Here is a 12875-nt window from a genome sequence, read left to right on the forward strand (position 1 = left end):
CCTGTTTTATTAGGCAAACCTATTACTAATAAAACTCAGTAAGTAAAACTTACCTTTTCAATTCTTTTTTTCCCATAGACATGGTTACTAACACATTGTTCACATATTTTTAGTAAGATAACCTTGCAAAGCTAGTGACCTTACAGGTATGTTTACACACACAGACACACATGCACACACAGAGATATACACAAAAATATACAGGCAATACACTAAATAGGCATGTAGATGTTTTTATCTTTTCACAGAATTCTCAAAGCATTTTAACTGCAAATTCATCGTGACTTGCACTAAAACCAGCTGTTCTTCCAATCCTTCCTTTAACTAAACTCTTTTTTTTGGTTCACAAGGAAAACCTACATTTTGCAATAAGCAAGTCCGAGCACTAGCCAACACAGGCTGGAATAATCCAGAATAAGAAAACTTTTTTTTGACACGGCCCTAGAAACAGCACTATTTACCTTGACAAACATGAGAAGGAAGATAGACAGCTCAGTGGCTCCCCCACTCGACCACTTGCTGTAAATGTCAAACCATGCATCAAATCCTCTCATTTAAGAATCCACGGAACAACACACATGTAAACTTCAGTATAGCTGAACAGCCAAGACAACTGCACAGCATTTCCTTTACCTTGCCCAGCTTTAAGAACAGGCTACATCATTCTACTCTTTCTCAAGACTAATAGGAGGCTGAAGACTGTAAGGTAGTCTAGACATTATTAGCATGACAAGTATCAGAGGACATCTTGAACATCTTCATCAGAATGAAAACAAAGCAATTGTACCACTGCTGTGTAATCAATTAAGTGGTATACACAGATTTCACACCTTGGTGGAGAGTAAAAATATGCACTTATGTACAACAGTCAAAAAGCTGTAACACCAACTCTACTTCACAGTATAATCTATTAAAACTATTAAACATGCTGCAAGTGAATGGCAGATCCAGTTAACAAAAATTCAGTCTTTGCAGGTCCCAGGCAAATGCTTTAAGAATTCACCTTTCTCCTTCAATCACACTATTATCAGGTGTGGAAAGGCAAACATAGTTCCTCTAGAACCACAGAAATCGCTCTCTCTCAGAAACCCTCTACACTAGCTGCATTGGGCATGCTCCGAATGCCTGGTCCAAAGAACAGTGCAGCTAGTATAGCTAGTATACTGGTATTTTCAAAAATTTACTATGTATTTATACCACATATTGTCAGAAAGACCTATAAACCTTGCCATAATTGAAATTCCTGCTCAGAAGAATCTTTTGAAAGTCCTAGCACTTCCTAGCAGAAAGAGCTGTTAATATTGGCAAGCTCACTTTCCCCAGCCTCATTCTTGGAAACAGCTGGAAAGATTTTCCTGGAATTTAAAAAATTAGAAGACAAAAAGCAGAATAAAGCACAGACAGAATTTGTATAGAAAATCTGCTGCTTGGCAATGTTGTCAGTAACTAGATATAACAGAGTTATAGTGGGAAATATCCCAGAAACTGCATAATATATAAGCATTATTTATAATATAAATTGTTTGCACACTATACCTTTGCAGTGAACAGCTATGACACCTTCAGCATTTTCACAAATATTTAGAAATGTTTTAACTATAGTATCACTAGGTGTGCTTCCATCAGCAAAGAATAGGTCAAAATGCTCAAATCCAGCATCTGTGAAACGTTTGGCATCATACATTTTTTTGTTGAGGCGTATTATAGTGGTGACCTTGTGTTTCCTGAAGTATGGGAAATAAGCTTCTGGAGCATGGTGGGGATAGCCTGTTAGAAAAAAAAAAGATGGAAATATAAGGGAAAATAAGGCTCAAACAGAAAATATGTAAATGAAGACTCAAAAGCAATAGAAGAAAACACTTTCAAAATAAAACTCATATTCAACAGAAAGAAATAGACTAACTGAAAATGGAATTTTAACATAAGCACCTAGGTCAGATACAATTAAACCAAGCATTAAAATTTTACTGTCAGGGTTCTTATAAAAGAAAAAGATCCAAGGAAAAAACACACTGTTTCAGGAACAATTTTTAAAGCTTGTTCTTACTGATAACAACCAGCTAAGAAAGCAGTGGGCTTGTGTCCCCCACCTCCTTTTTTAAGCATACCATTTTCAATTTTACTTCTTGAATGAGGTCCACTGAAGGCAATGAATTTGTTTGGTATTATCCAGTTAAAATCTCCATTTTCTGCTCTCTGTCAAGAGAAAATGCTTGGTTTATCATTATCCCTGTATTTTCAGCCTTTTCCTTATTGTTTCAAAATACATGCTAGATAGAAATGATGTACAATTTTTGCCAAAGGAAGCGTGTTAGTTGCCTGCTTTTTATTTCATCAAGAGGATGTCACTTGTTCTGAACCTCACTCCTCTTGTGTACTCCTTTTTCTAAATTACAGCTTTATAACAATGCAGTTGGTGTCCTTCAGATGAAAGGCAACTTCCAAGTTTAAAATGTTTATAGGTTACTAAATTATGACCTCACCTTATTTCTCTTCACTATTTAGATCATGATTTTTTAGATTCTAAAAACACCCGATTTTCTCTTTACAGATAACTAATAATTTTGTATTTCTAACAGTGCACGTAGTCAAATATTGTAGTCTTTTTTATTCATATTAGTTTCCCGTGTCCCCAAGTGAATTTTGTAGTCTTGGAGTTTCCAAGTCCTATCTTCTTCTCCTCAAAAAGTGCTGTTACACCTTTGCCATGAGCTCATATATACATACTTTATCTGCTTTCTGGAAGTCAGATAGACTTGGACTTGTATGCCCTCAAGTTTCTCATCATGATTGCTCAAGAGTATGCAAGACCTAAAAAATGGCCAAGGAACAAATTCCCACTTCCCCATAATTTTTCAGGCTTTAATAAAAATGTGAAAAAAAAAAAAAGTATTTATTTCAATTCTGGTTTCTGCTTTTACCCCATGTGTGAGGCTGACTATGCTTAAATCTGACTTAATACGCTCTCTCTGACCACGCACTGTTATTTAACGATCATAGTTTAAAGAGGTAAAACAAAAATGAAACCTAATACTACAAAATAAATAGCAGATTATATTATAAACAATTATCTTAGCATTAATAACAGCAAATGAATCAGAAGACTGATACTGAATACTTACCTCATAATGCTCATATTCATTTACATCAAACACATCGAAATTCAGAAAATCACACTGCAAAGCCTAAAATTCAGAATATAACTTTTAACATGACAACACCTTACCAATGAGGGCAGTTTATCACTGTGTTAGTGTACCAAACACCCCTTAATACCTGTTCTACGCTTTACAAGATCTCTTCTTTTGTTTGAAAACATACAGAACAACTGACTCTTGGTGCAAAACAAATTTGTAAATTTTAATGTAAGTGAAGTTAGACAAGAAGGTCTTTCTGTTTGCACTGAATCACTACAAAATTCCATACTAAATAAGTATTGTCTTTTTATTACTGCTATCAGTACAAATTGCCAGTGAAAAATAACTGGCAAAAAATATCTATTTAAAATATGGGTACATTCTGAAGTCTGCATTCAAGCATTATAAATATTTGGTGCATGAATTATATTCTACCTCATTAGAATTCGAATATCTTCACTAATTTAAAATTGGCTATAGACAGACTATGTTCACAGTCCTTAGCAGACATTAGTGTGGTCCCTGATGCCCCATAATTATCCACAGCCATTATATTTAATATAGTATAAAAACGTACACATTTGTGTAACTGGCAGTTTACCCACTTGTAAAGTCAGAAAGAGCAAACACAGACAATCTCAAATCCCCAGATATTTTAAATATTACATTCTAATCTCCTCTTTCACTGTATAGCCCTCTGTGGTTTTCTTTGCTGCTCGCCAGTACTGAAAAGAATAGAAATTCATCACTACTGACAAAGCAGCCAAAGTCAAAAAATGCAAAAAAAAAAAACAACAAAAAAAAAAAAAAGAAAATCTGCAAATTTACTCAATAGAAACAACAGTATTTGGTAGAGATGGCCCCCTCCAGCCCCCCCTCAAAAAAAAGTTATGGGATGGAGACCTGCAGAATTCCCCATTTCACATTTCCTTATTCATACAGACAAAAAAGAATGTAAACAGATTTTCCCTGTCCTGAAATGCCACATTATGTAACCACTGTACCGCAATAAGACATTCTATTATGATAATTTGTGGTTAAAAAGCAAACCACATTTTTTAACATTTTAACATTTGTTGTATTTATATTACTGAAGCAAAACTACAAGTCATTAGTACATACTGAAAGTGTCCTGACCCCCACCCGCTCCCCCCAAAAAAATTATCGATAAGTGATTCAAAACCTCCTCCAAAGGAAATATCCAGCCTAAAATGTAGTATCAGAGGGCCATTTGATAAACCTGTCACACAACTCTTACGGATTAGAGCTGCAAATTACTGTCCTGAGAAGATTACCTATATAAAACTCGAAATTTCCTCTTTAAAAACTTTGCTATTTGATTAGATATGATATCAGTTCACTTCTACGGATGCTTTATCTAGAAGTTTTGTTACAATGCATAATACATAATAAGGTAGACAACAATCAGAAAATCTGCTACTGTACAGCTCTATTTGGCTCCTAACTTCCTGAGTCTTCTCTTCTGGCAGAGAAATATTTAACTGACATTTTGCAATAAGAAAATGTTCTACTTACCTTGCTTATTGCATGAAAACAGTCCAGCAACGTTAGATGAAAACTGCAAGTACCAAATGAAGCATCCCTGTAACGTATGACGTCCAAAACTGTTAAATTTTCCGATTTTAATCCATGTGAATGCAATTAAAAGACACTTCTCTAAAACAACTTTAGAAGATAGCTTCAATATAATCTCTATTATAACAAACATAATTGTCAGATAATTATTTCACTTTCCCTGCCTTATAACAATAGTAAGATATAAAATGCATTATGATAACAGATTTAAAACTAAGATTATTCTAGCTATACTTCTCAGAAAAAGTGACATGTTCAATTCACACATCAAAGAACACACATATCTGAAAAACAGAAAGAACGCCTTATGGCAAAAGCTAATGTTTAAATATTTAAAATATACACTCTTAAAAACATTTTCTTCAGAAGTTCATTTGCAAAAAAGTCAAGTTGTAATACACTGCAATTTTTTTCTTCAAATTCCATTTAAAAGAAAAAAGATGCTGCACACATGCATTATATTATATATATGCAAAGAGCATCTTCTTAATATGTCTGTCGAGATACACATTTGTATAGATGCATGAAAAGACTTTTTGTTAAGAGGCATAAAATAGTTTATGCTTAAACTTGAGAAAATGGTTTTTAACAAAGCCCTTTCTTTCAACTACTGCTTTTTAAACCTTCTTGATACAAGAATAGCATGTTCTTGGTACATGGCCATTACTGGATAAGCACTGCATAATAAGTATTCTACAGGAATACTACAGTCACTTAAAAATAAATTTAATGTGAATCTATATCAGATAATATATGTCCTGGCAGAACACCTACTTCTGTAACCATGCAGCTCTTATCAAGAAAGAGAGAATCATTAATATTACATTAAAAGTAAGAAATATTCCATTTAAGTTGAGAGAAGGAAGAACTTATGAAGAACCTGAATGGCTGCCTCTCCACTTTATCTATACCTTTTTCTCCCTATCCAATCAGTGTGAAGGTGGAAAAAAAAAAAAAGTCAGCAGGTGAAGGAAATAACAGAACCCCATCCAGGTAAATGAAAAACATTCTTTGCCAGCTGCTAACAAGTTTTCCTATTGATTGTGACAGAAGTAGCAATTACATGTCTTTTTTATTATTCTATGGCAAGATACTGTTTTTTTTTTTTTTTTTTTTTCCAGAGATGAAGATGATCTGATGTGAACAGAGCCCAGAGCAACCTCTCAGTTGATCATTCATGAAATCCAAATTCCTACATTTGGTTTAATTGTACTAGTAAATTCAAGAAAACGGTAAAATTCCCAGACACTTCAGTATACTGTCTGCTTTATCCTGGGGGCTTCATAAGTCAACTCTTAATAATTTTAATTGCATAACACATCTTTGCATTTTTATACAGTAGTGCTATCAAAGTGATGATCTGGGGATTTGGGTAGACTGTATGACCTGAATGAAAAGCTACTACCTCAGATATCCACATACATCTTTAGGATTTTAAGAAACACAAATCTTCTGGATCTACTTGAGGACTTATTTTGTCCTTCTGCAAATATGAAAAATTGAATTAAAAAGAGAAATGGGATGATGGAGGTATGTAAATTATTAAATAGAGGTTCCACTATACACTTGTACTGTGGCAGCTGGGGTAGTGGGAGAGGTAAGTAAAGGAAATTCAAATCTTGAAAAACACAGCTTTTGGCAAGAGTGCTAAAACAGACAAAAAAGAAAGTACTGAATTAATCAGTACTTAAACTTAAAAAAAAAGTACTTAACAATATACTTGGACACTAAACTTGCCTTCTAAATTTTTTTTGTCCATTTTCTGCATATTGAGACAGACAATAGAATGCTAGTTTGGTCCAACTTTTTTAACACTCTGTTTTGGAAGAACTGATGAAGTTGTCCCTCCATGCTATGGATCGACTTTATTTGCTACTCTCGGCAACATAGCACATACCACAATGAGAAGTTTGTGGTCTGAAAAAGCTAGGATTACACTCCCTCAGGGTCAAGCAACACCAAACCAGTATTTTTATACATTTCCTCACTGGTAAAAAGACACACTTAAGATGTTTAACAATCAACTACTAGTACTAAAACAATGCCAAGTAGGAAGCAATATAGATCAAAAAGCTAAACAAGACTGTATGTGAAGCACTGTGGCTCCTTTACCTTCTGTATCATTACACTTCAGAACTACCAGTTCAGCAGCCTGCACTTTAAAGATCAGACAGCAAACATGACCTTCCAGATATTAAAACCTTAGGGGAAAAAAGGAAAAAAAAAGTTCCAACATCTTATTATTTACCTGAAAGGAAGATACGAAACGCTTCCAGCCAATACAAGCCTGTACACATCTTCTGGTGATTCTCTCAGGTATATTATCTGTTTTTATGGGAGAAGAGGGAAAAAAATATTTTAAGATTCATATGAATAACTTCAAGTCACTTGTTTACTACAGGTGGCATAATTATATAACAAAGTTTGAAAATGCTGGGAGGGAATGCCACCAAGAACAAAAGAAGGCAAGTGTGCACCAATAAGACTAATACAGAGCAAAACAATAAAAAATACTGGTCAACCTATGTCAACATATATTTTTAAACAAAATTTATAGGTTTGCCCAGTTCGTTCAACTTTCAGCTAGAGTGAAAAAGCTTCTGTCTTCCTAACTCTTCCATGTTTCTACTGCAACTCTGTTGGGCTGCTTTGTAGAACTATTTTTTTTCTGTGTATTAAACTTTTGTGATGTAAATCAAAATCCTAAAACCTTCAAAGACAGCAGCAAAGAATTATCAGGTTTACAAAAGTGTATATACTCAACAGACTGTGTACTAAAAACAGTAACTTGTACATGTTTGATTTTCCTACACCAGTACGTTTGCATTATTCTAAATCCTATTCTTCCTCCTTTGTACTGGTGAGGCAGTGTCCAATAACTAAATCCAGATGTCATAAAGGGGGAAAAAAAAAAAAAAACACATCTGTAGCTCGTGACACAAAGTCCTAAGAACAGAATGAACATACCTGAAATGTTACATATCAAAATTTCCACTCAGAAAAGAATTCAAGGAAGACCAACTCATGACAATATTCACATGGTCTTCCCTCACAACACACCTATCTCTCCTGTATAGCCCCTCACAATAAGGTTTGCTTAGAGAATACTGTAAAACTCCTCTACTATCACATCCTCCAATAGTCAAGCACCATTGCCAGCACAGCCAAGAGAAAACAACTGTTAATAAAAACAATGTGGTGATTAATATGTCATTGTTCAATAACTTCTTTTTAATACTTTTTCTTTAGAACTGCATTAACTAAGCATTAAAACACTCCAGGAAGCTATTTTTTCACTAAAGTTCAGCAAAAGTATTTACATCTGTTTTATTAATGACTTTTTTTTTCCATTACGAATTAGCAATCCTAATGCTAATGCATATTAGTTAAATACGCCCCAAAATTTAAGTCTGGCATTTTTGCTCTGCCTTTTTTTTTTTTCTTTTAAAAGTTGGCATTGTCTTTCAAAATTCTTTTACACTGCTACAAAACTAGTTTGAACAAATAGTTTAACGTCTCCTCAATATCTTCTCTGCACAAACATATATACAGTCTTGTGAGGTAAAAACGGGAGGTGGAATAGATTTCGGGGGGGGGGAAAAAAGCTTGAAATATCTTCAACAGACAGCTAAAACATATATGGTAACAGGTGACCCCTCTTGTTTTTCCTCTATTTGATTACTGTTAATTATTTTCTGAGCATTCTTCCTGTGCAATTAGCAAAACCAAAGGGAAAAAAAAAAATCTGTTTTGTTCAAGTAGTTTAGTAAGGTAATGAAAAACACACCTTGCATGTATGTGTGCATGTGTCTTCACTAGGGTGGAGTAAGTGAATTTTGCATTTAAATTTGTGAACATACACCCAGAATAAAAAAAGATTAAAAATATAATAATTTAAGAGCTCCTCCTCAGATGCCCAAGTATATGTTCTGTTCTGCAGGCATATGTTACACGCAATTCATTGCCCGAATTGGTTACAAAGGTCATGTTTCAAAAATTTTCACGTGGTATGCTTTGATACAGTCATACTTTGCATCTCACAGCATGACAAGCACGGATTTCCTACAGTCATATAACACAGCAATGCTTATCAGAGAAAGAGCCCTGCACTTTCTGAATTAACAAATAGAGAAGACTGAAATTAAACAGCAGAAACAGAGTTTGTACCCAGAAATGAGTCACCTGGAAAAAAGTTGGTATTCAGTGCTGCCAGGCTGGGTAATACAGAGCTCTACTTGTACAACAGGCAAATAGAAATGCTGCTAAAAAATGCAGCTCCCCTGTAGCTCAGAATGGAAAAGGATTCCTCCCAAATCTCAGCTGAGCTTTTACCAGCTTCCTGAACAATACAAGCTTCAACACAGGAGCATCTGTTTGCAAATCTAATGGCAACAGAAGGAGGTTTTTGCCCTAACAACGTTATGTTACAATACGTCTGAATAACACCACATAGTATTGAAACTCGCTTGTTCTCAAGCAAAGATCAAACTTCTGAAATGGCGTTACTAGTGAAGTTGCTAGAAACACCATGAAGATGTATGCATGCACAAGTGTATGGACTTTCCTTGATATAGTTGCACACTCACCACAGACAAGGACACTTAGAAAAGCCAACGTGACAAAACAACAACAACAACAACAAAACGACTCTGAACTGGAAAGTCTGCTATAATTTAGTACATACAAAAAACACACTGTGAGAAGATGGCATTTTTTCAGTGCAGACAAACTTAGAGGAACAAGTACTAAGCAAAAATGCACCACACTTCCAGTACGTGTGAAACAATATACAGTATATTCACTGAATTAGGAAGCTCTTCGATATAGTTGGATTACTAATTTTCTGAAACAAAGAGAGATCCTTGTACACTTCAGCTGTGACACTACTATACACTTAAGATGTGATGTGTGAACAGAGACAGCAGGTGATGAAATGGACAGATTGGAGTTCTCCGTGAAAAGAGTCTTACAAAAACATTGGGTTAATAGGATGGTATCTGGGCAGGTGCTTCAAAGGGAAGAATGGCATTCAACCTCTAGACAGAATGGGAAAGACCATGAACTGATACATTGTTCACAAGGAAAGTATCCCAGCAGTAACACAGCAGAAGTTGTGACAGTCAAAGTAGAGACAGAATCAGTGCTAGCACAGTTTAGGACCACAAGAGAACATAGCAAAAAATCTTGGATGTGTGCAAGGCTGGATGAAAGACAAACCTGAGTGAGCCTGGGCTCAAGCTAGTGGTGAACCAGACTCCAAATGTAGAAAGTGGCAGTAAGTGAGACTAAAAAAGTGGGACAAGGATCAACAGATGTCAAGGCAGCAGAGGCCACACCTGCATTTGGATTAGTGCACAGCAGCAGAAATGCATCTGTAGACCATAAGCTGGCTATGAAGACTTGAGCTCTGTACTGTACACTTCCAATGTTTTTTTTAACTGCAGCTTAGTCCTAGTGTGGTCCTGTGGACTGGACACCCATTACCTGCTGGGACTGCTTCTAGACCGCTCCATGTAGTGAGCCAAAATGAAGTGAGCAAGGATTTAAGGAGAGATTCACTTCAAACGCGCACTCCTGATACAGACTGAAGAGGTAATACAGACACACTGAGAAACACCTCATAGCATAAGGTCAGAGTGGCAGCTACTCTTTCTGACCAGGAGGAGGTCACTAAATCCTTAAAGACGAATGATTTCATAGGAATGCTGTGGGTGAATAAAGCTGAGGATTACAGAAAGGCAGAGAATGACAGACAGTAGAAATGATTAGAGAGACCTCTGGCAGACAGAATTATTGGAAGTAAAAAGAGTTTTTTAAGGCAGTCAGCAGAACTGCAGGCTAAGAAAAGATGAGTATGGAAATGTTGAGCTGATGAATAGCAAAACAAAGACATTTCCAGATATATCTGTATATTCATAAAGTGTGTACAAGGGCGAAGACAGAAAATGAGAAGAGACATGCCTCTAGAAATATACATCATTTGAAACCAGTTTGACTAGATGCTGAATCTGGGCTTGGCTACTTACATTTCTGCAGTGCTTTCTAAGATTACAGAAACTCACAAATAACGCTGCTTTCTGAAGCTAATGCCAGTAAAACAATCAACAAGAGTTACTATTAAAAGGATCTGTCACTGTAAATTTAAAGTAAACATATCAACAGATATTTTGCATAAACAGGTATTTTCTGTTTTTTGTTTTTTTTTTTTGTCTTTCTTGTACATAGAAATGGAGAAACATCTATTCAAACACTACATTTACTTCCCAAAGGGCTCCCTTCCTCAAGGCCAGAAAAACACTAAACAAGTATTTTTTTTATATTTAATAAAAAAAATATATTAATTAAAATTCTGTTTTCTGGAGACATGAATGAAGTTGTGCTACAGTACAGTTGCATTCGTTTTAGAACTTTCCTACAATCATATACAAGTGCAGATCCATGTACATAGATCCCTACATACCCACACACAAAAAAAATACACACAGAAAAACCCTTAAAGGCCTTTAAAAATCTTTTTCTTAAGTATTTTCCAGTAAAATTGTTAAGGAAAAATAAGGAAATTGTTATAATAAGGAACTGACATCTTTCAAAATAACACACTGCTTATCACCCTGTATAAACACTTGCGTACCACCTCTTTAAAAATTTGTTTTCCTTATGCAAACAAAGGAAAAAAAAAAATATCCTACTGAACATCAAAATACAGCCAGAAATTTGCCATTAGCAGTTGAACCACTAACATTGCTCTAATCATCCTTTTCATTTAGGACATCTGTTTCTGATTACAGGACTGCATGGAGCTCTGTGAACGGTCAAGAGCCATCCAAGCGCTGAGCACTGGGAAAGGTACACTCGAGCACTGCTCCTGCCAACATTGCCATGTCGTCCAACAGCCACTGTAATGTTCGCTCAGTGAAATGGAAGGGCTTGCAGCTCTTGGCTACTAACTCCTCATTTATGAGCACTTAAAATCACCCAGAGAATGAGAGTTCTTGTAGAGCAAGCTGTGTTACTGCCTGATTTTTGAACTGCTTTTGAACTAGTCCTACTTCAAACAGAGGCCTCCCAGATTATGATCTTGAAAACAGTATTCACAATAGGATGAGAATTATTCCTGGTAGAAAAAGGAAACAAGGCTTTCATTAAAAAATATATATATATATATTATCTTTGAACCATGGAATTACCAAGCAAAATAGTAACACTGAACCCGAGACAAAATATGTTTGATAATAACAATCTTTGATATAATTTGTTACTTTTTCAGGAAAATGAAATAGGCTATTTCAACATGCTATACTGTTAAGAAACTGTATTGACTCGAGTCTGTAAATAACACTTCAAATTCACGTTGATGAAGTGCTTGGTGTAATCAACTTTATTTTCCTGCCCACCCTTAAGTGCAAAATCTTCTTAAAGTTGTTACCTAAATCACACACTTTACCGTACTGACATAAAAGCAAGAAAACAATGAGATGATCCAATTTAAACTGCTTGCAAGCATATTTCATGTAATACAACTGTATTACAAAAATCTCACCCAAAGTAATCTGAACCACCACAACCTGCAAAAAAACACAAACCACCTGTTCTGAATAAATACAGTAACTACGATGTGACTAAACACAAAACAAAAGCTCACACACATGCATCATTTTACTATAATTTAAAAGTATTAAATGTTTTATGTTATTAAAACCTCAATGAATATCCTATCAGTTAATACATTAAACTTCCTAGCAATATGCCTTAGAGGAAAACATTACATACAGAAAAATTAAAACAAATTTATTAGAATAGAAGCTTCCTGCATGGATTTGTGGCATACTGAAGAAATGCACGTGTAGCCAACAGTCCCTTTATTAGCAGAAACAGTTGTTAAGTCAATAGATGTGGCAGAGAGGGAATAACTGCCTGTTTCTCGCAACTTTCCTTGTTCGTCACAAATGAAAGCAAGAAACCTCCAATTACTTTTTAAACAGTGGAGAGGAGGCATGGAAAACCCTGCTAGCTGGGAACATCAGTACTTCATGACAACTAAGAAAGCAAGCTAGTACTACAATGAGGGACCCCCAGAGAGCAACCCCATGGAGACAAGCAGTCTGGTAAGAACACGGTGAGGAACAACCAGTAGAAAAAGCA

General features: G+C 35.4%; 1 protein-coding gene across 8 annotated transcripts in view; it reads right to left on the reverse strand.

The window, feature by feature from the left end:
- CDC14B (cell division cycle 14B) overlaps window positions 1-12875 on the reverse strand; it is a 44207-nt gene that overhangs the window by 15339 nt on the left and 15993 nt on the right. For all 8 annotated transcript variants that reach the window (XM_082783608.1, XM_082783607.1, XM_082783602.1 and 5 more), the window contains exons 5-9: window positions 6982-7058; window positions 4674-4740; window positions 3123-3185; window positions 2109-2196; window positions 1537-1767 (exon numbers count right to left, since the gene is read on the reverse strand). In XM_082783608.1, the coding sequence (XP_082639734.1) occupies window positions 1537-1767; window positions 2109-2196; window positions 3123-3185; window positions 4674-4740; window positions 6982-7058 (526 nt within the window). The remainder of the gene's footprint in view (window positions 1-1536; window positions 1768-2108; window positions 2197-3122; window positions 3186-4673; window positions 4741-6981; window positions 7059-12875) is intronic.

The sequence above is a fragment of the Aythya marila genome (assembly GCF_965140915.1).
Source record: "Aythya marila genome assembly, chromosome: Z".
In the NCBI taxonomy this organism is placed as follows: domain Eukaryota; kingdom Metazoa; phylum Chordata; class Aves; order Anseriformes; family Anatidae; genus Aythya; species Aythya marila.